Raw genomic sequence first — 24211 nt, forward strand, 5'->3', positions numbered from 1 at the left:
ACCCGGGAGGAGGAGCTTGCAGTGAGCCGAGATCGCGCCACTGCACTCCAGCCTGGGCGACAGAGCAAGACTCCGTCTCAAAAAAAAAAAAAAAAGATCCATAAGGGCAGATACTTATGTTCACTATTCAATCCCCAGTGCTTAGAACAATGCTCAATTAATATCTGTTGAATAATACATGTATGAATTTTTTAATGATTTTTATTCTAACAACAGATGAAATGTTTATCTCTTGAAATATCATTGCTAGGTTGCTTAGATTTGAAGACAATTTAAAAAGTAATAACAAAATCAAAATGTTGGTATTCCAAGTACAGTAAGATGAATCAGAAATATAAGAAGCCCAGTGACTTTATTTCTATAGCTCCAGTTTTATTTTTAAAGGAAAAAAATATTTCCTTTGGAACCTCACCATGAAAAATCTACAGAAGACTCTGAACTCTTCCATGATTCTATCAGAAAAAGAATAATCTGATGGCAATATTACTGCGAACAAATTAGGCACACACATTGGTGTAAAAGGAAACTAAAATTATAATTTTTACCTTGAGTGAAACTATTAATTATCTTTGGTTTTCCCACTCCTTCTATAAATATTGGGTAAAGACTGAACTGGTACTTCTCAATGGGGATAAAATGATCTGAGGAGAAAAATACGTAAAAGGCTCATTTATACATAATTAATAGTAATGAGTGGAAAATACATTTTAAAAAAGAATTAAAGTGACTATCCTATATTTCCAAACATAGAAATTACTTATTATTTATGGATTAAATTATCAAGGGAGTTTCAAAACAAACTTAAGCACTTCTAATTATCTAGTAATGACAACAGTTTTCCAAATATTTTTCTAAAAAATCTTACCCAGAGACAGAAGATTGTAGTTTTTCAAAGGCGTGTTCCAGTGATAGCCAATTTGTTCAAGTGCAGGGTGTATGAGCTTTTTCTTTCCTTCATTTCCTTTTCCAGAGCAATATCTTCTACTACCTCTCCCTTACCCCCAAAGTGGGCAATACTCCTTTTTTTAATAGGAATTCAGCTTACTTAGTTTCCCCATTCCATTCAAGGTAGCTGGGAGACTAAAGTCTTGTAAAATCCTATGCAAACAAAATGGTGGTGGAGACCACGAGACCACTTGCAATATCTGGGATTTTGATCCATGGAAAATGACCAGCCCTATAGCAAAGCTCCAGATGGATCCATCCATGATTTTCACAAATGCTAATAATATATAAATATTCTTCTAGAAGAATATATCCAGAAGAAGAGAGACCTCTGTGAAGCCTATATTTTATATCCTCATGGTTTAAAGAAAAGCACAGAGAGTAACTACCTGGGCAGCAGTGGTGATGAACTAAATTCAGTTCAACAATTTGTAAATAAATTTACCCTGATGCTAAATTCTAGATCCCTGGAATAAAATAATGGTATGAGTCCTTAGAATGACATTGTATAATAAGATCATAGCAATCCTTAGCTTCCCTAGTTAACTTCCCTCAATCCTTACTCAGACTTAGAAATGCTGTCTTGTGCACTTATACTTTGTACTTGACTCACCTCCTGGGATAACTGGTCTAGCTTTGGGAGAATACCCTGGTCTAGGTCACCCAGTCCTAGCTCCTCAGACCTTCAGGCTAGCATTCCCACTCATTGTTAGTGGCATTATAAGTTGGTATACAGTTTGAGGAAACAATTTGGCAGAAGATATCAGAAGCTGATAAAAAGTGATTTAAGAAAAGATAAAGCTGGAAGTAACATAAATAATCTCCAACAGTTTAAGTAGACTTTGGAATAAAATGCTATATCATTAAAAATAATGGTAGAAAGAATTGAGGAGAAAATATGATATGATATGATATGATATGATATGATATGATATATGATATCCCCCGTATAAAATGTTAAAATGAGAAAATGTCAAAGGAAACAGAATTAGGCTGGGTGTGGTGGCTCACGCTTGTAATCCCAACACTTTGGGAGGCCGAGACAGGAGAATCACTTGAGCTTAGGAGTTCAAGACCAGCCTGAGCAACATAGTGAGATCTTGTCTCTACCAAAAAACAAATTTTTTTTAATTAGCTGGGTGTGATGGTGTGTGTCTATAGTCCCAGCTACTCAGGAAGCTGAGGTGGGAAGATAGCTTGAGCCCAGAAGGTTGAGGCTGCAGTGAGCCATGTTTGCTCCCCTGCACTCCAGCCTGGGCAACACAGAGAGACCCTGTCAAAAAAAAAGAAAAGAAAAGAAAAGAAAATCAGGGATCTAGAAAAGAAAAGAGAAAAGAGAAAGAAGAGAAGAGAGAAAAGAAAAGAGAGAATTAAATGTTTTGATAAAGGTTATAGTATTATATGTATTAGGATGGTAGTATCCTCTATATTTTTGAAGTTTTCATTAACTGGCTATATTAATTGAATTAATAATCTGTAGTGTCATATTAATCCATGACAGCAACTTACTAAAGTATAGTAAACTTACCATGGATATAATACTTCTTAACAGATGAAGAGATTCTAAGCCATTTTATTTCACCATCTTCATTAAGATTTTTCCACTCAATAATAAAATACATTAGCTTGTAATCACTGGGTGATAGCATCCAGGAAAGAATCACACAACTGCTGTTTAAAGGATAAGCACTGAGTGATTGCACGATATTTACTGAGGGGAAAAGAAGGAAATTAAGTTTTAAATTAAAAATTAATAAAAATCTACTAATACTCTTGAGGAACTTATAACCTACTAAAGGGGATAAGAAAGAGAAGACAGACAATTTACACAAATAAATATAATACATGACAATTACTTTTGCATCATGAGAGTCATTTAAACAGAGAGATATGGGAATATACGACATTGAAGAGAAAAATGATACTCCCTAAAACCTTAAAAAGCAATTTTTTGATATATTCAAAAACGCATTCTCATATGGAATACTGCACAAGCTTATTAACCATCCTCTCCCACTGATGGAGTGATACTCTCAAAGCACAAATCTGTTCATTTTAACACCGTCTACACAGCATCCCACTTAAAACCCTCCAGTGGATTTCTACATTTGAGGGTAAAATTCCTATCATGCCTACAAGGCCCTGAGGGCCAAGTCTCAACCTACCTCTCTGCCTTCCATGATTTCCCACACCAAAGCCACCCTGGTCTTTCTTCGTTTTCTATCCTGTGCCATAGACTTTTGATCTGGCTGCTCTTGTGAGGATCCAATGCTTTTCCTGCCCTCCCTTACATCTTCTGGGGAAGTTTAATTCCTACTCACATTTCAGATTTCAGTTCAGTACCACTTCCTCAAGGTGGCTTCTCTGAATCTCAATGCCAGGTCAGGTTCCTTTTTTTCTTTCCTTTCATAAAATTATATTCCTTTCCTGCAGGCCCTTATCTCTCAGTTTGCAAATAGACATTCACTTGTATGATTATTTCATTAATACCTGTCTTACCTATTAGGCTCTGGACACTCCGACCATTATAGGTTTTCTCACATTACAATTCCCACTGCCTACTCCACTGAGGCATTCTACAGATATTTCTAGAATATAAATACTTAGAAAATGTTAAGCATAAAACATTGAGCTGGGTGCTACAGAACTCGATGCTTAACACTATAAATACAAACGTAATCATAATGTAAACAGGACATAAAATAAGAAAGACAGGAAGCACTCTGAGATTTAAAGAAGAGATAGGGCATATTCAATTAAAGCAATAAGCAAAGATTTCATAAAGGAGGTAACAGTTGCAAAGGCCTTTATAGATTGGTAGAGACACAGAAAATTTGTATTTTCCATTAAAAATTTACACTTTGAATATGTAATCTAGACTAGAAACTCCTATTGAAAGTGGGTCTCAATTCTCCAATTAATCAGATATATCAAAATTAATGCAAGAAGGTTTGCTACTCACATTCAATGAAGTCCATAGTAATTTTAAGTCTCAGCAGCTAACCTGCATCCATATAACATGTCATGCTATTACTATTTTACATAGTGTTAAATATATATTTAATATGATATATACTTATTTTTACATATTTATATGCATGTATGTATGAATATAAATATATACATGTATATGTATATAGGGAGAGAGAATTATTGACCTAAAGATCTCCATTGGTCCAAAAGATTTACATATTAGATTCACTAAAACATTCTCATATATTATAATACCATTACAACAATGTTCTCCCACATGAAAGCTCAAGGACTGTATTACGTGATCATTGTACAATGTACTTTGTTATTTTTCCAGACAAAGAAGAGATGAAAGCTGAAAGAGAGACTTTCAGATGCAGAGAATTGCAGGCTGCTTGAAAGATAATTTAAAATAGGAGAGTTTGCAAAAGTTAAATATCAAAAGAGGCAATGGATTACTACTCTGTACCTCTTCTTACCTTTGCTCATAGGCCATGAAAAGGTTAAATTAAAATTTGCAGCAGAAGCACCAATTGAATTGATGGCCAGAACCGTAACAGTATGTGCTTGCTCTGTCCACAGGAAAGTGAATTTCGTGTGATTTCCCACATCTTCTGACCATGTTCCATTGCAGGAAGTATGATGGTTTATCACGTATCTCTGAACACTGCACAATGAGTCATTTTTCATCAGGGGCTGTAGTAAATATAGAAATTGATTAGTTTAAGGGCTGCAGTGCTTTTTATACTAACTGAGCTCACATAACTCTCATTCTACATTTCTTATTAGGAGGCAGGGGCCAGATCAGGGCAGGTACCATTACAAGGCTGAGGGCCTGGGGAGATGGGTGGGATAGAGTTTGCCTCTGCCACAGTCTCCATGGAGGTGTCTGGATTGTTATGGAGCATAGCAAACTTATTTTCCCCTTTTTGAGGTTTTTTTCTTAAGGCCCAGAGAATAAATCACTTGAAGATAATAAAGTAGGGATATGTTCAAGACACTTTTCTACCAAGAAGTTTCACTCTAATTTTAGAGAAATGAAAGACTGCTAAGGAGTAGAGAGTTTCCTCATCTAAAAAGCAAACAAGGAATAACCCTCAGATAATGAAGAGCAACAAAAAGAAGAGCTGTGAAGGTGTTAATCATCATATATTGATCATAGTAAGATTTGTCATTCATTTTCCTTTCCTCTGATACTCTTGGAAGATTATCTAGAATGTAAGAATGTCTGCAAAGGTTAACGAATAACAGAGGCTATCAAAACAGTGTCTATGGCACCCCAGAATTTCTGTCATATAATTAAAAATAATAATATCAGGTCATTAAAGATTCCAATGTAAAATCTAGTTCAATTCTATTCTTATATTCCACAGAGGTTAACAATGTACCCCATTTCCCCAATCAACTTCACCTATGGCAGGTAAGATTAAATGCTGGCAATCCCTTATAAAGACAGAGAAGGCTGGACTGTATATCATAGACTAGAACAGTACATCTCAATTTCTTGCCAGTGAGATGCCTCTAAGTTAGAATTGGCAGAGAAAAATAAACACATATACATGTATTCCTGCAAAATTTGGAATCATCTGGATAGGGTGGAAGTAAGATTTTAGCAGCCACCGCAAGAAAGAAATGTCTCAAAGTCATGCGAATTTTGCATTTTATTTGAAAAAAACATGTCAGTTTTAATGAATACTTTTTTGGTAACCATCAAGTAAGAGAATATTAAACTTCCTTACTTTCTGGTACTACAAGATCCTCCAGGCTAATCTCATATATTTTCTGCCCCAACCCTAAAATTAGCCATTTCTCCCAATAGCCCTTGTTTCTATTATTGAACGATGGTAATTAGAAACAAGTCTGGGCACGTGCCTTACTACTGGATGTCATTACTTTTAGGCCCTCTTACCTTACAAATCAAGAAAATGTACATGTATCCTAAACCAGAATCTATCTACATCTATATTAAACTAGATATAAGTTCATACCTATATCCCCAACTCTAATTCATTGCCACATGGATCATCCTGTGCTTGTGTGTAAACTCCCAATCCCACAGTGAGAAATCTGGGTCCCACCATCCACCATCCATTTACTTGCTTGTCCCCTTCCAGTGTACATGTAGAGCAGTACCATAATTGTTAGCCCATAGCCCTGTGAGAACTGTATCAACTAGAGTACAGTTTCTTTTGCCTTTAGTCTGAAGAGTCCACACATTTCCAACAACTCCACTCAAGTTCCAAAGTGGCCTTTTCTCCCACCACCTTCAGTGAAGTTGCTTCATACACTTGTAATACAGGTAGATTCCTTTGTGACAGATTACAGTCAATCCTGGGATCCTTCAACCTCCTAAATGATTTTCTTTTTAATCTACATGCATTAAGATTCACTCTTTGTGCTATGAAGTTCGAGGAGTTTTGGCAAATGCATAGTGCTATATACCCACCATTTCAGAAGTATACAGAATTGTTTCATTTTTGAAGGATATCTTAGTTGCCTCTAGTTTGGGGTGAATATAACTAAAGCTGCTTAAACATTCATATGCAAGTTTCTATGTAGACTCAAGTTTTCAAATCAGCTGAGTAAATACCTAGGATGCAATGTTGCATCATACGGTTGGTAAGGCTATGTTTAAATTTGTAAGAAATTACCAAACTGTCTTCCAAAGTGGCTGTACCATTTTGCATTTCCACCAGCAATGAATAAAAGTTCTTGCTGCCCTGCATCCTCACCAGCAATTTGTATTGTCGGGTTTTTTTTTTTTTGGATTTTAGCCATTCTAATAGGTGTGGGGTGGTATCTTGTTTTAATTTGCAACTCTTTAGTGATGAATGATGTTGAACATCTTTTAATATTCATATTTGTCATCTGTATATCTACTTTGGCTAGGTTTTTGTTCAGATATTTGGTGTTTTTGTTTTTTTTTTTTTTTTCATTTTAATTGGGTTGTTTGCCTGTTGAATCTTAAAGATTTCTTTGTGTAATTTGGTTCTAAGTCCTTTATCAGATGTGTGTTTTTGCAAATATTTTCACCCAGTCTGTGCCTTAACTTTTCATCCTCTCGACAGTCTTTCCCAGATCAGAAGTTTTTAATTTTAATAAAGTCAAACTTACCAGTACTCAAAAATTAAAATAAAAAACCCCACAATGACAGGGGCATGTCAAAGGAACATGAGTCAGTTAAAAGAGCTCCCAATGACTGAAGCAGGAATATTTTCAGCAACAAAATAAAGTAGTATTGGATTACGACCCAAGTCTAAAATAAATGTTCATTGTCCATACTCATATAAATAAATGATTGAATAAATAAATAAATAAATAAATGTGGGAGAACAGATAAATCTCCCATGCAAAAGAACACCAAATAATATATGTAGGTCCTCTACCTTCAAGTAGGTGGAACATGATTCCTACTCCTTAAGCATGGGGACTTCATTTTTAAAACTAAAATGGAGAAAGAAGAAAAAAAGAGTAACATTCCAGTGGAAGCCAGACAACACTACCTCAGCCAGACGAGCAAGGTTAACATCAACTATGGTAAGTCACATTGGTAGAATGTATCCTTAATATGATGTGATGGAATAGCATTTTACATCTGTGATCTTCCTCCCCCAAACCCATAACCCTAATCTAATCATGAGAAAACATTAGACAAAACCCATTTGATGGAAATTCTACAAAATACCCGACCAGTACTTCTCAATTGTGTCAAGTTCATAAAAACAAAGAAGATCTTTTTTTTCTTTCATTTTTTTTATTATACTTTAGGTTTTAGGGTACATGTACACAATGTGCAGGTTTGTTACATATGTATCCATGTGCCATGTTGTTTTGCTGCACCCATTAACTCGTCATTTAGCATTAGGTATATCTCCTAATGCTGTCCCTCCCCCCTCCCCCCACCCCACAACAGTCCCCAGAGTGTGATGTTCCCCTTCCTGTGTCCATGAGTTCTCATTGTTCAGTCCCCACCTATGAGTGAGAACATGCGGTGTCTGGTTTTTTGTCCTTGCGATAGTTTACTGAGAATGATGGTTTCCAGCTTCATCCATGTCCCTACAAAGGACACGAACTCATCATTTTTTATGGCTGCATAGTATTCCATGGTGTATATGTGCCACATTTTCTTAATCCAGTCTATCGTTGTTGGACATTTGGGCTGGTTCCAAGTCTTTGCTATTGTGAATAGTGCCGCAATAAACATACGTGTGCATGTGTCTTTATAGTAGCATGATTTATAGTCCTTTGGGTATATACCCAGTAATGGGACGGCTGGGTCAAATGGTATTTCTAGTTCTAGATCCCTGAGGAATTGCCACACTGATTTCCATAATGGTTGAACTAGTTTACAGTCCCACCAACAGTGTAAAAGTGTTCCTATTTCTCCACATCCTCTCCAGCACCTGTTGTTTCCTGACTTTTTAATGATGGCCATTCTAACTGGTGTGAGATGGTATCTCACTGTGGTTTTGATTTGCATTTCTCCGATGGCCAGTGATGATGAGCATTTTTTCATATGTTTTTTGGCTGCATAAATGTCTTCCTTAGAGAAGTGTCTGTTCATGTCCTTCGCCCACTTTTTGATGGGGTTGTTTGTTTTTTTCTTGTAAATTTGTTTGAGTTCATTGTAGATTCTGGATATTAGCCCTTTGTCGGATGGTTAGATTGCAAAAATTTTCTCCCATTCTGTAGGTTGTCTGTTCACTCTGATGGTAGTTTCTTTTGCTGTGCAGAAGCTCTTTAGTTTAATGAGATCCCATTTGTCAATTTTGGCTTTTGTTGCCATTGCTTTTGGTGTTTTAGACATGAAGTCCTTGCCCACGCCTATGTCCTGAATGGTATTGCCTAGGTTTTCTTGTAGGATTTTAATGGTTTTAGGTCTAACATTTAAGTCTTTAATCCATCTTGAATTAATTTTTGTATAAGGTGTAAGGAAGGGATCCAGTTTCAGCTTTCTACATATGGCTAGCCAGTTTTCCCAGCACCATTTATTAAATAGGGAATCCTTTCCCGATTTCTTGTTTTTGTCAGGTTTGTCAAAGATCAGATAGTTGTAGATATGCAGCATTATTTCTGAGGGCTCTGTTCTGTTCCATTGATCTATGTCTCTGTTGTGGTACCAGTACCATGCTGTTTTGGTTACTGTAGCCTTGTAGTATAGTTTGAAGTCAGGTAGCGTGATGCCTCCAGCTTTGTTCTTTTGGCTTAGGATTGACTTGGCGATGCAGGCTCTTTTTTGGTTCCATATGAACTTTAAAGTAGTTTTTTCCAATTCTGTGAAGAAAGTCATTGGTAGCTTGATGGATTGATTCTTCCAACCCATGAGCATGCAAAAATCCTCAATAAAATACTGGCAAACCGAATCCAGCAGCACATCAAAAAGCTTATCCACCATGATCAAGTGGGCTTCATCCCTGGGATGCAAGGCTGGTTCAACATATGCAAATCAATAAATGTAATCCAGCATATAAACAGAACCAAAGACAAAAACCACATGATTATCTCAATAGATGCAGAAAAGGCCTTTGACAAAATTCAACAACCTTCATATTAAAAACTCTCAATAAATTAGGTATTGATGGGACGTATCTCAAAATAATAAGAGCTATCTATGACAAGCCCACAGCCAATATCATACTGAATGGGCAAAAACTGGAAGCATTCCCTTTGAAAACTGGCACAAGACAGGGATGCCCTCTCTCACCACTCCTATTCAACATAGTGCTGGAAGTTCTGGCCAGGGCAATCAGGCAGGAGAAGGAAATAAAGGGTATTCAATTAGGAAAAGAAGAAGTCAAATTGTCCCTGTTTGCAGATGACATGATTGTATATCTAGAAAACCCCACTGTCTCAGCCCAAAATCTCCTTAAGCTGATTAGCAACTTCAGCAAAGTCTCAGGATACAAAATCAATGTAGAAAAATCACAAGCATTCTTGTACACCAATCACAGACAGAGAGCCAAATCATGAGTGAACTCCCATTCACAATTGCTTCAAAGAGAATAAAATACCTAGGAATCCAACTTACAAGGGATGTGAAGGACCTCTTCAAGGAGAACTGCAAACCACTGCTCAATGAAATAAAAGAGGATACAAACAAATGGAAGAACATTCCAAAAACAAAGAAGATCTAAGAAGCTTTTACAACCAAGAGAAGCATAAGGAGGTATGACTGCTAAATGAAATCTGCTATCCTGGATGGAATCCTGAACCAGAAAAAGAACATTCGGTAAAAGCTAAGGAAATTTGGATTTGAAATAAATTACAGATGAGTTAATGATGACATATCAATATTGTTTAATTAATTGTAACAAATGTATCATACTAGCCTAAGATGTTAATACTAGAGAAAACTTGGTGTGGGAATACATAAGAATTCTCTGTACTATCTTTGCCGTCTTTTTGTAACTCTAAAACTGCCTTAACATAAAGTTTATTATTTTAAAAATGCCAGAGAAATGATGTTTTTTTAAAAGTGCCATACTTATCCTGTGGCTTACTCCTTAAGCAAATCTTATCCCAGTTTAAGAGGCACAGGCTTGGAGAACCGTAATCATTGAACTATTATCTCAGTTTAGGAAACCACAACAAAACAGCACAAAACAAAATTAATGAAAGGCAATTTGACTAATAAAAGGCATTCAAGTTTCTGCAAAGATGGTAGATTAGCAAGGGTCCTGTCTCCCTCCCACAAATCATCCCTAAAGAACCCATAGAGCTTTGTTGTCCAAAAAGACAGCCACTGGCCACTTGCAGCCATTTAAATTTAAATTAATCAAAATTAAATACAATTTAAAATTCAGTTGCTGAGTCACACTAGGCACATTTCAAATGCTTAATAACCAGGTGTGGCTAGTTGCTACCATATTGGACAATGCAGATATAAACCATTTTCATCATTACAGAAACTTCTATTGGCAGCATTGCTGAGGAAATGTGGAATCCATGATATGAGGAAAACATAAGAACTGTCTGGAGAAAGACAACTGTTTTGTTCTAGAGTATGTTGCAATGGGAGACGGTAGCTGTAGCCTAGGCCAAAGGGCTGTTGACTACAGCTCTGAGAGGACAAATCAAAGGAAAAGAAAAGCTACTTAAATTCTGCTCATGGCTGGCCCTACCACAAACATAGGAACATCACTGCCTGTCCCTCACTGTAGAAGTTTGCAGGTATCTGGAACAGTGCCCATGGAGATAAAACCAAAAATATGAGAAAAATAATCTGTCAGGCAAGACTGTTGTTTCTTATTCAGCAGTGCCCCCTTCCGCGGTGGGTTCAACCACCCACTCAATCTCTGAGAATACAGGTCCTGAATTCCCCGGGAGGTGGAGATAGGTATGAAGTGTTCAGAATACAATAAATGGCTCATAAATGTCTGTCAGTTCTAATGCTAACTTTAAGTTGGAAATATTAAACTGTGTTGAAGGAATTGTTTGCTAGAAAAAGAAAAGAGAGCAATAACAAAAGAAACTAAATTTGTTAAAGAGAGCAATAATAAAAGAAATGAAATAAGATAAAAGAATAAAAAATTTTCTTAAGAAATATTGAAATGGAAGAGTTAAGAAATTGCATTGATTATTAACCAAATGAAATTACAGAGTAACTGGATTGAGAAACCAAATGAACATAAATTCTTATACACCACAACTTTACATAGGCTTTGTTCTTGCATCAGGAAACCATTTTCAAACACGTGCTCATTCAACCTTGGGTATTAAACTTACAATTCACATTTGGAGTGACAGAAATACTATTTGACTTCATGTGTTGTATTCCCAAGTCAATCTTAAATTTGGCATTTACTGACCAAATAAACTATTCACTTGAAATAGAAATCAGTTCATCTGGGAGAGGATGCTTTGAAAATTACTAGGCTAAACAGCCGTCATATATGGGAATATCCATTGTTTATACGCCATCACATAAATGGAAAACTCTGTCATGTGTTTGATGTCCTTGCGGTGTGTGAGGAAGGTGACATTTACATTGTTCAGGATTAAATATGAATACAATTTTTAGACTCCAAGACACACTGCCTGTCATCTAGTTCAATATCACATTTACACAGATGAGAAAACTGAGGCCCAAAGAGTCTAAGTAACTTTGCCAAAATAGTACTGACGTAACTACAATATGTGAAGCTGAGAAGAGAATGAAAGTCTCCTAACACTGTGCCAGTGCTTCAGCCACTGTACATCTTAGCTCTCTTTAAATACATCTCATAAATAAAATGAAAATACAGGATTGTTGAGCTTCCCAAAGATTAATAACAGGATTATGGACCATGAAGTAAATTTTTTAAGAGTACAAAAATACAATTTAAGAATAACATTAAAATTGGGAATACCTTCCAAAGTAAAGTGACATTTTTCTCCTTTTTCATAGTATCTCCATTAATTATTCCCCAAAATTCAGGTCCTCTCATAGGAACTGCAAAATGACAAATTGTGTATATGTTTTTGAAGGAATATTTTTCAGCCGTATTTGAAGCACACACTTACGCACTTTCAAAACACATTTACAAAATCTCTGCAGACCTTTTATATCCATGACAACTGTGTAGGCTGGATTGCTCCAATTACTCCAATATCCCAGTCCATCTAGCCTCTTACAGCGCACCTGAACAGCATAGACTGCACACAAGTCTGGAACTGGGAGACTGACAGATTTTGATTTTGCATCATAAACCTCATACATCTGTAAAATAAGTCAAAGCATTAGATTGATCATTACCAACACACATGTATCTAAAGGGCCCTGAAGTACATTTTATTTTAAACCTTAACACTATTCCAAAATTAAGAGAACTGAGTCTGTGTTTCCTGCCTTCAGAAATAGTCACAATTAGGCTTGGATTGTAAACTCCTTCAAGTCAAGGATTTTCTTATTTATCTTGTCACTCCCTTGCTGATGATGAGATTTTGGACTGGTTTACTTGCAACCTTGTTTCTCAAACACTCTCTTACCCTACTACTAATCCCTGTCCACTAATCCTCTACCCACAAAGACGTTTTAAGAATTTAAAAAGAATTTAAACGTATTGGTTAGATAGGACCTACTGTAGCAACTCGCTGATATTCAGTATCCTTCAATAGCAGCTAAACTGTCACATTTGTTTTAGTTGATCTCATTGTGATCTAATGATAAAATAAGTGTTTCTGATATTTCTAGGTCTTTGCAGGCTGCCATCACAAAGCTGATGTGGAATGCCATCATAGGCACGCTTGCCACTACGGGAATGACTCTGTTTGTTTGAAAAGCAGCTTCTTCCAAAATGCATTCCATTAAACATGTGTGTACTAAAAGATATGAACAGATGTTAGAGAAACAACAGTTCCTTGGAAAAATTAGTTTGGGGAACATGAGATGAAATAAGGTCACAAATTTTTCTTTAATGAAGGACCTCACCGAACCTTGAATATGTAATGTGTATACCGTGACTACACAAGGAAGATACAGTGATACAGGGTTGCCTAAACTGATTTAGCCATTTAATCTTTTTCCAAGGAACATAATATGCAACCGATGTTCTGTAAAATACACTTCAGGGAGTGATGGATTTCAGGAAACTTTGTTCTTTAAAAAAGTTAGACTTAGATAAATCTATTTAATGAAAATAGCTACAGAATACAGGAGAATGTACTTTTATGCCAATAAAATTAATCTAATGCAATTAAACTCTTAAATATTATAAAAATAGCATTTAATGAGGAAAGCTGAAGTTCTAAGTAAAAGGTACCTTCCATTGTACTTCTTTTCCACTTAAAGCATAGCGAATCTGGAATTGAAGGTTATTCTCTGGAAAGACTGGCTTTTCCCAAGATATTTTCAATAATCCAATGTTTATAGTAATTTCTGCTTTCACACTGGATGGAGGCAGTGGCTTCACTAGAAATTTTTACAACAGTATTAACTGATGGTAATTTAAATAGTAATAATGCCTAAAAACATTGTGTCCTATTTTCATACATCTGTATTCACCAAGTAATATCTTCTTCATAACTTTCTCACTCATTATCTCATTTGTTTCCCTATTACTTTATGTGACATATTAAAAGAGGGATTTATCTCTCTTTTGCAAATATAGACTTGACTGAAAAAAGTCAATACATTATTCATGTTACTCTGAAAGCTAGTAGTAGTACCTGATTAGAAATTGAACCATTGGCTCTGCAAGCAAAAGACAATATACTGATCCTGGCTAACACAATGAAACCCCGTCTCTACTAGAAAATATAAAAATTAGCCGGGCGTGGTGGCGGGCGCCTGTAGTGCCAGCTACTCAGGAGGCTGAGGCAGGAGAATGGTGTGAACCCGGGAGGTGAAGCTTGCAGTGAGCCGAGATTGCGCCACTGCACTCCAGCCTGGGCGACAGAGCCAGACTCCATCTCAAAAAAACAAAACAAAACAAAACAAAACAAAACAAAACAAAACAAAACAAAACAAACAAACAAACAAAAAAAAAAAAATATATATATATATATATATATATACACCATGCTGAACACATGCTAAATATCAGTAACAAACTGTTCTCCATTGAACTTTAATTAAAGGCAAAAAAAAAAACAAAAAAAAAACCCATGGACTGCATCAATTTCCACATGTGTGAATGTGAAACTCTTATGCTGCTGTGTATCATTAAATATTTCCAGGTCAAGGTCAGAGATAGTCTCTCAGAGCAAAGCCTTGGTTTTCTATAATCTGAGGAAAACAGGCTTTTAATAGGCAGTAATAGAGGCAAAGATGATCTGAATAGCAAGCGATTTTTAAAATAGATTCGTATATATACATAACAAGTCATGTTTAAAGGCATAATGTAAAAATCACAGAAATGCAAAGAAAAAAGTTATCTTCCCTGTTTTCCTATCACCTTTTTATGATGCTGCTTTCAGAGCTAAAGTAAAAACTTTACCTTAGGCTTAGATTCACTACATAAGTTTTCCCCAAGTTCTTAATTTTTAACTTTGAGGGCCACTCTTCCTGACAATAAAAGGCAATGTGGAAATGTGGCATATTTTAAACTAAAAGCCTGAAAGCCCAAGCATAACAGTGCGTCTCTGAAGCCCTAACTCTGTTATGACTCCAAGCATCAACTTTATGATGCGTACTACATTTACATAGTCATGCCTTGATTATCTGCACTAAGACTGGAAAATTCCATTTAGAGGACATATATTCAGTTGGTATGCCAAAACAGTTGTTAAAAATGTTAAGTACATCCACGCCAACTGGTAAAGAGCTGCTCTCCTGAGGGATACCTCCTCCAGAACTGCTCAGGTTGGATGCCCTCCACACCTGCCCATGGCCCAGAACCTAAAAGGTCAATGCCTGGTACAGCAGAGGCCTCTGGGATTGCAGCTGGAATGGCCCTCCTCTTGGTCATTATTTTGACAGCCACCCCTGCCAGTGGACAATCTAAAGTGAGAGATGGCCCTTGGCTAGAGTATGCAGGAAATAACTGCAGTAGCAAAAAGGGAAGCTGAAGGGCTAATATATGAAACCATCCAACCAACCAACCACCACCAACAAAAAGAAACCTAAATAACCCAAACCATAACTAAGGCCAAATGTAGACACTCTGTGTAAGAAAAATTAAGAGAGAAGTGACAATAGAGTTCCAGGGTTTACCTTCTTGATTTATTTCCCCATGTCTTATAAATCATACTACTGTTACGATTCACAGGGAAAACTTAATACCTGGATTGGAACAATATGGGTGTTTATTATTCTCTTGCTCCAAGTCTCACTTGCCAAAAACCAACACTGTGTAAAGGTACAGTCTCCCTTTCATACGGTATTTTAAAATCATTTTTAAGCAATCAACAATAATACTTTTGACTGTTGATAACAAAAATACCTAAACTTTTTCCTTCATGTGAAGTTTATCATGATTATTCAATTCTTCATAGAACAAAAAGGCATTCTCCACCAACCCAGGAAGATGATATATACTGTATTTCACCTCTTGATAATTTCTTGTCAGGAAAGGAAGTATCAATATTCAAGAGACTGTAAGAGGTTAAATCTGTGTTTGCAATTAACTGAATCACATGAATCACATCCTTTCTGCAGACTGGCAGTGAATATCCAGTCTGCAGAAAGGATATGCTTGAAGTTCAATAGTTTACACGATTCCCTCAATACCCATGCTGGGAGGGTATGAGGAGCTGTCTACATTTTATGGATGACAAAACAGACACAACGTGCCTATGTGGCTAGTCCGGATTTAAAGGCTAGCAATAAGTGGAGATGGCATTTGGATCCCAACGTTGAGTTACTTTCTAGTACTAAGTAGGCAATATAAGCCCAACCTAAACTCGTTATTTTAGTTTTGAAAAGGATAACACCATAGGTTATTCATGTAACATATGTTACTGAATCCAGGCTTCATTTCTCATATCTTATAAGTGAGTGTGTTATTATCCGTGCATGTTTGGGGGAGTGTAGGAGGGTTCCTTGCTATATCCTAGGACATTAAGTATCACTGCAGTAAGAATCACTTAAAATGGAATTAAACAGTGGGGAGAGAATTCATTGGGAATTTACATTGAAAAAGAAATCTTATAATTAAGACAATCTTATCCTGTATTTTTTGGATATAGGTTTTCATTCAAATGTGTATTAATTAATTGAAAAATAATGACTCAAATATTGATTTTTGACAATCCCCCAACAAAATAGTGTATATTAATATTTTTATGGAACATTATTCTAACATGTTTCCTACCGAGGAATATTTTATTTGAGGTGAAAATTCACTGAAAATCCCATTTTTGTTTTTCTTTTTAGACATCTTATATTGAAAACAAGCATTTAGAAAATATTTACAAAAGCTTCCTTAGTTATACATATGAAACAGCACCAAAAGATATTTTTGCATTCCTGTTGCACAATCATTTCTCAGAGATTTCACAATGAACAGGAAAGAATATATCACATTTTCCAAGGGCTCTCGTAATATCTTTGAAATCAAAAGCTTTTTTGAAAAGAATGTTTAAAATATAATGTATGTCATTGTTGTCTATTTCCTCCACTTCAATTTAGCTATTTTAAATGCTTCTGTGCCCTATATAGCCTCACAAATTAAAGGCTTGAGTTATGAGTACTCAGATTATCGAGACCCTCAGGATATTCAAATTAAACCTTTGGATTAAAAATATTGCATGTTTTCATAACTACATTGGAACAAAAACATAAAATAATGCCTTATTTAGAAAAACACTACTAAAAGTCATTCATAAGGACCCATGTATTTCATCTAATAGTGTGCAGAAAATATTCCTATTGCTAAAAATTATCTGCTATAAATAATTTGAAATTAATTCAAAACTGTAAAACTTCCTAAGGCTGATTTTCTCAATACCACTGTAAACAGGAACAATTTTTTTCAAAATCTAATGTGATCAGAAAATGGCAAAATATAACATTAAATCTGCATCAATCTGCATACAAATCTGCTAACACAAATGAAGACACAACACAGCTTGACATACCCACAGAATCAGGAAGGACACATGTTGGTGGAGAGTCAAGTGAACCTAGAGAGTGATTGATCCTAATCCACATTGTATAGCCAGATAATAGGAAGATTGGCTGGAAAATGCATTCATAGAAACCATCCCTCTGCAAATAGCAATCTTTGGGCTCAGATATGGGATGAATAGATGGAAAGTCAGAACAGTAAAGGCTGCTCCTTTAAAAGATACAAAAATAATCAATTAGTGTACATTAATAAAAGCAACAAGAAGATATCTGAGAATTCTGATTTGTTATTTAAAACAGCAGTCCCCAACCTTTTTGGCACCAGGGACTGGTTTCATGGAAGACAATTTTTCCACAAATGGGGGATAGGAGACGGTTCAGGATTTCGGGATGAAACTGTTCCACTTCAGATCACCAGGCATTAGATTCTCATAAGGAGCACAGGCCCAGTTCACAATAGGGTTCTGCTGCTCTAAGAATCTAATGCCGCTGCTGATCTGACAGGAGGTGGAGCGCACCTGGTAATGCTGCTCTCTCACCTCCTGCTTTGTGGCCGGGTTCCTAAGAGGCCACAGACAGGTACTGGTCCGTGGCCCGGGGACTGGGGACCCCAAGTTTAAAAGACAGGCAGGAGGCCCAGTGCGGTGGCTCATGCCTGTAATCCCAGCACTTTGGGAGGCCGAGGCGGGCTGATCACTTGAGCCCAGGAGTTCCAGACCAGCCTGGGCAACATGGTGAAACCCTGTCTCTACAAATGCACATCTGTAGTCCTGGCTACTAGGGAGGCTGAGGCAGGAGAATCGCTTGAACCCGGGAGGTGGAGGTTGCAGTGAACGGAGATGGTACCACTGCACTGCAGCCTGGGCGACAGAGGGAGACTGTCTCAAAAATAAAATAAAATTAAATTAAATTAAGTACAGACAATTTCACTCCATCTAAAAAAAAGACGTTCTTATTAGAAAGGAATTTTTTAATTTTTCCCAATTCTATATTGTCTTTCCACAGAAACTGACAGTAACTCTTATTAAATATTTCATTAGACACTAAGCAGGGATGCAAATGAAATAAATACTCTAAAAAGAAGAGAATGATCCAGTTAGAGACAGAACCTACAAGAATTTGAAAATTAAACAAACATTATATATTAGTGATAAAATATTTAAAATATAGATGAAAATAGTCACGGAGCATTCCTGAGATGGCAAGGCAGGCAAATTCCTCACACTTCAAAGAAAGAATTAAATTTCACCACAAATGAGTGGTGAATATAATTTTCTAGTTTAAATTAATAGAAATTAATATAATACCAATTTCAGATATGTATGTGAATTATATAACCATGTATATTCCTCCTTTTCTCAGAGAAGAAAATTTTTTTAAAAATTTTATAAGTGAGTCCCAGCCAACACTCCACCTCAGAACCCATAAAAACAGGGGTGTCCAATCTTTTGGCTTCCCTAGGCCACACTGGAAGAAGAACTGTCTTGGGCCACACATAAAATATACTAACAACAGCAGATGAACCAAAAAAAAAAAAAAAGTTGCAAAAAAAAATCTCATAATGTTTTCAGACAGTTTATGAATTTGTGTTGGGCCGCATTCAAAGCTATCCTCGTCCACATGGGGCCCCAGGCCATGGGTTGGACAAACTTGCCATAAAGTCTTTTTCCTCTTCTTTGAAATAACCTCTTGGGCCAATGCTTGCTCTGAATACTATATTTAAATGGCTAAAGTAGCAATTACTCTTTCCAAAGAGATGGGAGTGAGGAAGTTAGAAGAAGCTAAAAAATCTATATTCTTCTGTCATTTTCTATTTTCTATACCACTTCTTTTTCTTGTCTTCTCAAAATTACAATCATGAATATGTGCGTGTGTGTGTGTGTGTGGGTGTGAATAAATGGTGCATGGGCAAAAATGAAAATGAGGAGTGAGGGGTCATCTGGGGATAGAAAATAAGAACAAAGTAGAAGCACAGTACTAGTACACTTGGAATCGAAAAGTTGGCATCATTATCGTGACAGCAAAAACCATATATTGAATATTTATAAGGAGAAATTATATCATATGATTATAATTAGGTGAAATATGTCATTAACTCTCGCAGAAACACTGTTAAGTCATATTATTCTCTCTGTTTTACAGACAAGGAAATTGAGGCTTAGGGAAGTTAAGAAACTCACCCAAGTAAATGTAGTTTCACAGTTATTCTGTAAATGTTAATAAGAGAAACGAGGCATGGGGCTTACTATAATAGTTTTCCACAAACACCTTTTCTAATGTGAAAATGCCATGAAAAGAACGTAAAGACAGATTATAAAAGTAAAATTTCATATCATGAACATTCTACTGATTTTAAAATACTCATATTAGGTAGGATGAAGGCAGCTATTTGAGAAATGTATGAATTGCCACATTTTTTTCCTAATACTACATAAGAAGAGACTGGCAGCATTAGGAATGCACTTCAGATCACAGTATTTGAGAGAAGGAATTTATTTTTCTAGTTGAAAATTTATATTTTAAGAATAAATGAGCATGTTATACAAATTGAAAGTCTCCACTACAAATAAAAATACAAATTGGGACACAGTGTTTAACAGCAGTATATTTACTTGAATACTACTATGGGATATTTTTAAAAATAAAAATCTATCATCTAATCAAGAGTGGTTATCATTTTAGATAAAATGATTTTAGAGAGAAAGGGACCACTATAAAACGATGCCTTGAATTCTTTTTAAAACATAGAAGAGTAAAAATAACCAAGCACAAATTACTTCTCATTAGAACACATTACCCTTTATTAACCATAAGTATTTATTTCCTAAATAATCTCACTTAGTCCTAAAAACCATTCATATTATCTCTTATAATCTGTTTCTACCTCTTTTTTCCAAAACATTAATCTTTAGCCAAATGATATGAAACTTTTATAATCTTTCACATTCTCCTCTAGTCAACTAAGTCAAATTAAAATATATATAAACTACATTTTCTTGCATTTCATTCAAAAGTTAAAATACAAAGTTTTCAGAATTGATTGATTTTCAGAAAAGATCATTTGAAGTAAAAACAAATTACAATTTTTTAACCTCAGGTGTGAATATTTTTTCAAGAATCACCAATTTACATAATCCCTCAAAAATTTCCTGATTAATTATATTATACTTTCCTCTTTGGGGAAGCAAATAATCTGTAAGACTACTGTTGTAATATTTCTACAGAAAATTTTTATCTCACCATGCCTATAGAAAAACAAAACAGCAAAAATAATACGCACCTATGATACCTCAGTTGCAAAGTACTTCCCACAAGTGACTGGATTGTATTGGTTGACCATCTGCAAGTCATTTTAGTTAAGTACCCATCAGTTTCACATGAGATATTGATATTGACATCTATTTGAAACACATTAAGATATTAATATAAAGCAAAAACTCCAAAAAATTCAATGAAAAAAAAATTTTCTTACATCTTTAACAGGACTTTAATATAAGGAGGGTCCATAATGAAAATTTAAATGTGGAACAAAATGAACAAAACCTCCATTTCTTACCAATCGCATATAATTCAGCATAGCGATGATGGCATTCATGTTCATTGCAGCAGTACACGGCATCATAGGTAAACTTTCCTCGAGGTTTGGTTTCATTCAGATTGAAAAAAGTAACTTTGCTAACATGATCATTCACAACATCATACTGGCTTTGAGGAATTTTCTCAGCTAAATTCATCCACCAAACAATCTTTTTTGAGGAAACAATCTTGTTTTCATTCTTATAGATGCAGTGAAAAGAAACATTAGACCCAACACTTGTCAGAATTTTAGGTGGAAAGTATATGACATCTGTAATGAGGGAAGAAAGGATATCAGATGAAGACAAAACATTCTGTAAGTAATTTGTACCACATCGAAAAATATTCACAACACATTCCAGAGTTACACTGCCAAAAATAAAATGAGTGTACTAAAACACTGGATAATGCTGAAATTGCCTGTTTGTGTATAGTTACCTAGTGTCCCAAGTGCTCTCATTCTAAAGTGAGCTGAGCTTCCATGAATGTCCTCACTATCTTCTAAACACAGAAGCTTATTCATCATAAAATATGTTTTAGCCAGTAATTGTCACTTGCTAACTGATAGGCAGGAAAGTAACCAAAACAAAACATAGTTTAATTCTACAATGACATATTTTCCACCAGACCCTGCTTTGGGAATCAGTGAAACCTAGGACAAGTTCTTAAAACAAATCACTATGAAGCAAAATTCTGAAGTAAAAATGATTGCCGCTATTGTCTTGTTTGGATACATAAAAATTTCAAGTAAGTAGGTAAAGATATGAGATATAAATAAAAAAGTAGGAATGTCATATGAATGATAATGCAGCAATATACAAAGCAGAGAAAATGGTAAGTACTGGTTTGTACTATCATTTTGAGTTATTTAATGCCAATATCCTATGGATGAGGGCAAAGGAAGCAACATTTTCCTAAAACATGATTTTTTTAATGCCTACACATGATTCTATACTATTTTTAAAGTCCTCTATTGTTGTAAACTTCATTTGCCTATCATATTCAAAGACACACAAGATACAAGTAAATGATGGTTTACATAGGAAGAAATTATTTCCACCACAGTGCACTGCAAAAACATCAGTACATTTCAGTTGTAAAGTTAAGGTAAACCATTTTCTGCTGATAGACTATGAAAATTTGTTTTCACACATATCTTGGGATTACCCTTAAAAACAGAAACAAAAATACACTAATTGGTTTTTATTCAGTTTTCTTTATTCTGTAACAGCATGGTAAACATCAATGTCTATATACTTACAATTCATACAAAACATTTGTGTTTTGTATGTCCATAATCAAATAGAAACAGGAAAAAACTTAGCAGCATAAAATTACTGCACAGAAGCCAGACCATTACATTTATGAGCATGACTGAGTATAATCCTAGCCGGGGTGGCACTCAAGCTTCACTTGTACATTACTTACTGTGGACAAGTACCTAGTACATTAACCTATCTTAACCTACCTTCAGTATGCGCCACAACCTCCTTACTCAACTGCCTCAAAAGTCTCAGAATAATTCTTATTTAAAAATAAAAAGTATAATTGAGTTTTCATGGATTAAGCTGAAGTTTTTCATTTTAAAGATGATAAGAAAATTCAAAGCATTTCACTCTGAAATCAAATATATATAGTAAGGCTTAATTGAAAAATAAGATTAAAGTCATAGTATTTTTACATGATTAGATGCTAAAATATTAGCTTAAAAATAAGAAAACTAAGTTAATAAAAACCTGACAATTTGTGAAATTTACACTGGATGAATTTATTGAAATTGAGATGAGATATTGAATATTTAATTTGCAAAACATTAATAATACAGATACACATTTTATCTGCATATGACATACTATGCAATTTTTAATTTGCAGAATAAGAAAACAATAATGACTTTCTTCACATGACCAATGTTAATTATTTCATTTCATTATTTAATTTTATATGGATATTTCATATCCATGTAAAACATCCCTATTTTACAGATAAGGAAATTAAGGCATAGAACGGTTAAGAAACTTTCCAAATAAGTGGTGGGGCCAGAACTTCTATAAACTTCTGTTGGACTCCAAAGTCAATGTCTTAAACTACTATTGCTACTTGCCTTTTGACGAATCAATGCTTTTAAAATAGTAAGCAATCAATAAGTAAACTTGTTAAATGGATTGATATTTGCATGGTACGTGTTATCTCTGCACAGGCCATAATCAATCTCAGTAAGTCTGAACAAGAAAAATTTTGCCCTTTTGACAGATGGGACAACCAGCCAAAGGACTATTGTCTTTCTATAGTCATAACTTTGCATGTAACAGGTCTAGGACTATTCCAAGCCTCTGGAGCCTCTATGCAAAACTTTGCACATCAGCTGCATGAACAAGTTGTGAATAAACTGTAGATGTTCCGATGCTAAAGATAACCTTTAAAATATGAACATTGGCACTGAAAACTCTCAAAAGCAAGCATCTGGAGTAAAAATAATTCATTTATTATATAATATAAAGTAAAACGTTAATATTTGAATTTTATGTCAAATAAATATGCTTGGTTTTAAAATGTAAATTAAGGAATTATCAATACAAATGGCTTTCTGAGTTTGTTAATTTGGAGCTGTTATATTAATTTTTTCTTTTTAATAAGAAAAGCGATCTTACAATATACTGCAATAGAAACACACAAGCCTAGAGGCTCTGACAGAATTTTAATTCACAAATTGGCCTGTTCAAAGTTTAAACAAGGAAGTTGATATTGTGTTCCTCCTTTCATTTTAAGGCCTCAAAATGTAAGATGCTTATAATATACAAAGACAAGTTCAGGAAATATATTTCCCTCCCAGTGGAAGTGGCTATTACATAACCTACCTTGTGTGGTAAAGACATGAGGAGTACTCCAGTCACTCCAGATTCCTGGGCCATCCAGTCTCTTGCCCCTCACCTGAACCTCATACGAAGACCCAGGAAGTATACTGTCTACCAGCACGGATGTAGCTGAGACAATCTTGTCAGCCTGTTAAATATTATATTAAAATATCAGAACATCAAGTTGATGTGGAACCTTCACTAAAAGTGATGATAAGCTAATCTCATCAAATTTCAAAGAATTACTCTCTTACACAGTAGTTATCTGGCCACAGTGGAATTAAAACAAACATCAATAACCAAAAAAATGTTTGCACATTAGTCAATAAAATTTTAAATAGCCCATGGGTGCAAGGAAAAAATCATAATGATAATT

General features: G+C 35.2%; 1 protein-coding gene across 2 annotated transcripts in view; it reads right to left on the minus strand.

The window, feature by feature from the left end:
- The window catches only part of LEPR (leptin receptor), a 107063-nt gene that overhangs the window by 17147 nt on the left and 65705 nt on the right, over positions 1 to 24211 (minus strand). For both annotated transcript variants that reach the window (XM_055233841.2, XM_055233842.2), the window contains exons 7-16: positions 23839 to 23983; positions 20961 to 21251; positions 20685 to 20802; positions 17416 to 17615; positions 13659 to 13807; positions 12457 to 12616; positions 12267 to 12349; positions 4398 to 4614; positions 2474 to 2656; positions 546 to 641 (exon numbers count right to left, since the gene is read on the minus strand). In XM_055233841.2, the coding sequence (XP_055089816.1) occupies positions 546 to 641; positions 2474 to 2656; positions 4398 to 4614; positions 12267 to 12349; positions 12457 to 12616; positions 13659 to 13807; positions 17416 to 17615; positions 20685 to 20802; positions 20961 to 21251; positions 23839 to 23983 (1642 nt within the window). The remainder of the gene's footprint in view (positions 1 to 545; positions 642 to 2473; positions 2657 to 4397; positions 4615 to 12266; positions 12350 to 12456; positions 12617 to 13658; positions 13808 to 17415; positions 17616 to 20684; positions 20803 to 20960; positions 21252 to 23838; positions 23984 to 24211) is intronic.

This window comes from Symphalangus syndactylus, chromosome 19 (assembly GCF_028878055.3).
Source record: "Symphalangus syndactylus isolate Jambi chromosome 19, NHGRI_mSymSyn1-v2.1_pri, whole genome shotgun sequence".
In the NCBI taxonomy this organism is placed as follows: Eukaryota; Metazoa; Chordata; class Mammalia; order Primates; family Hylobatidae; genus Symphalangus; species Symphalangus syndactylus.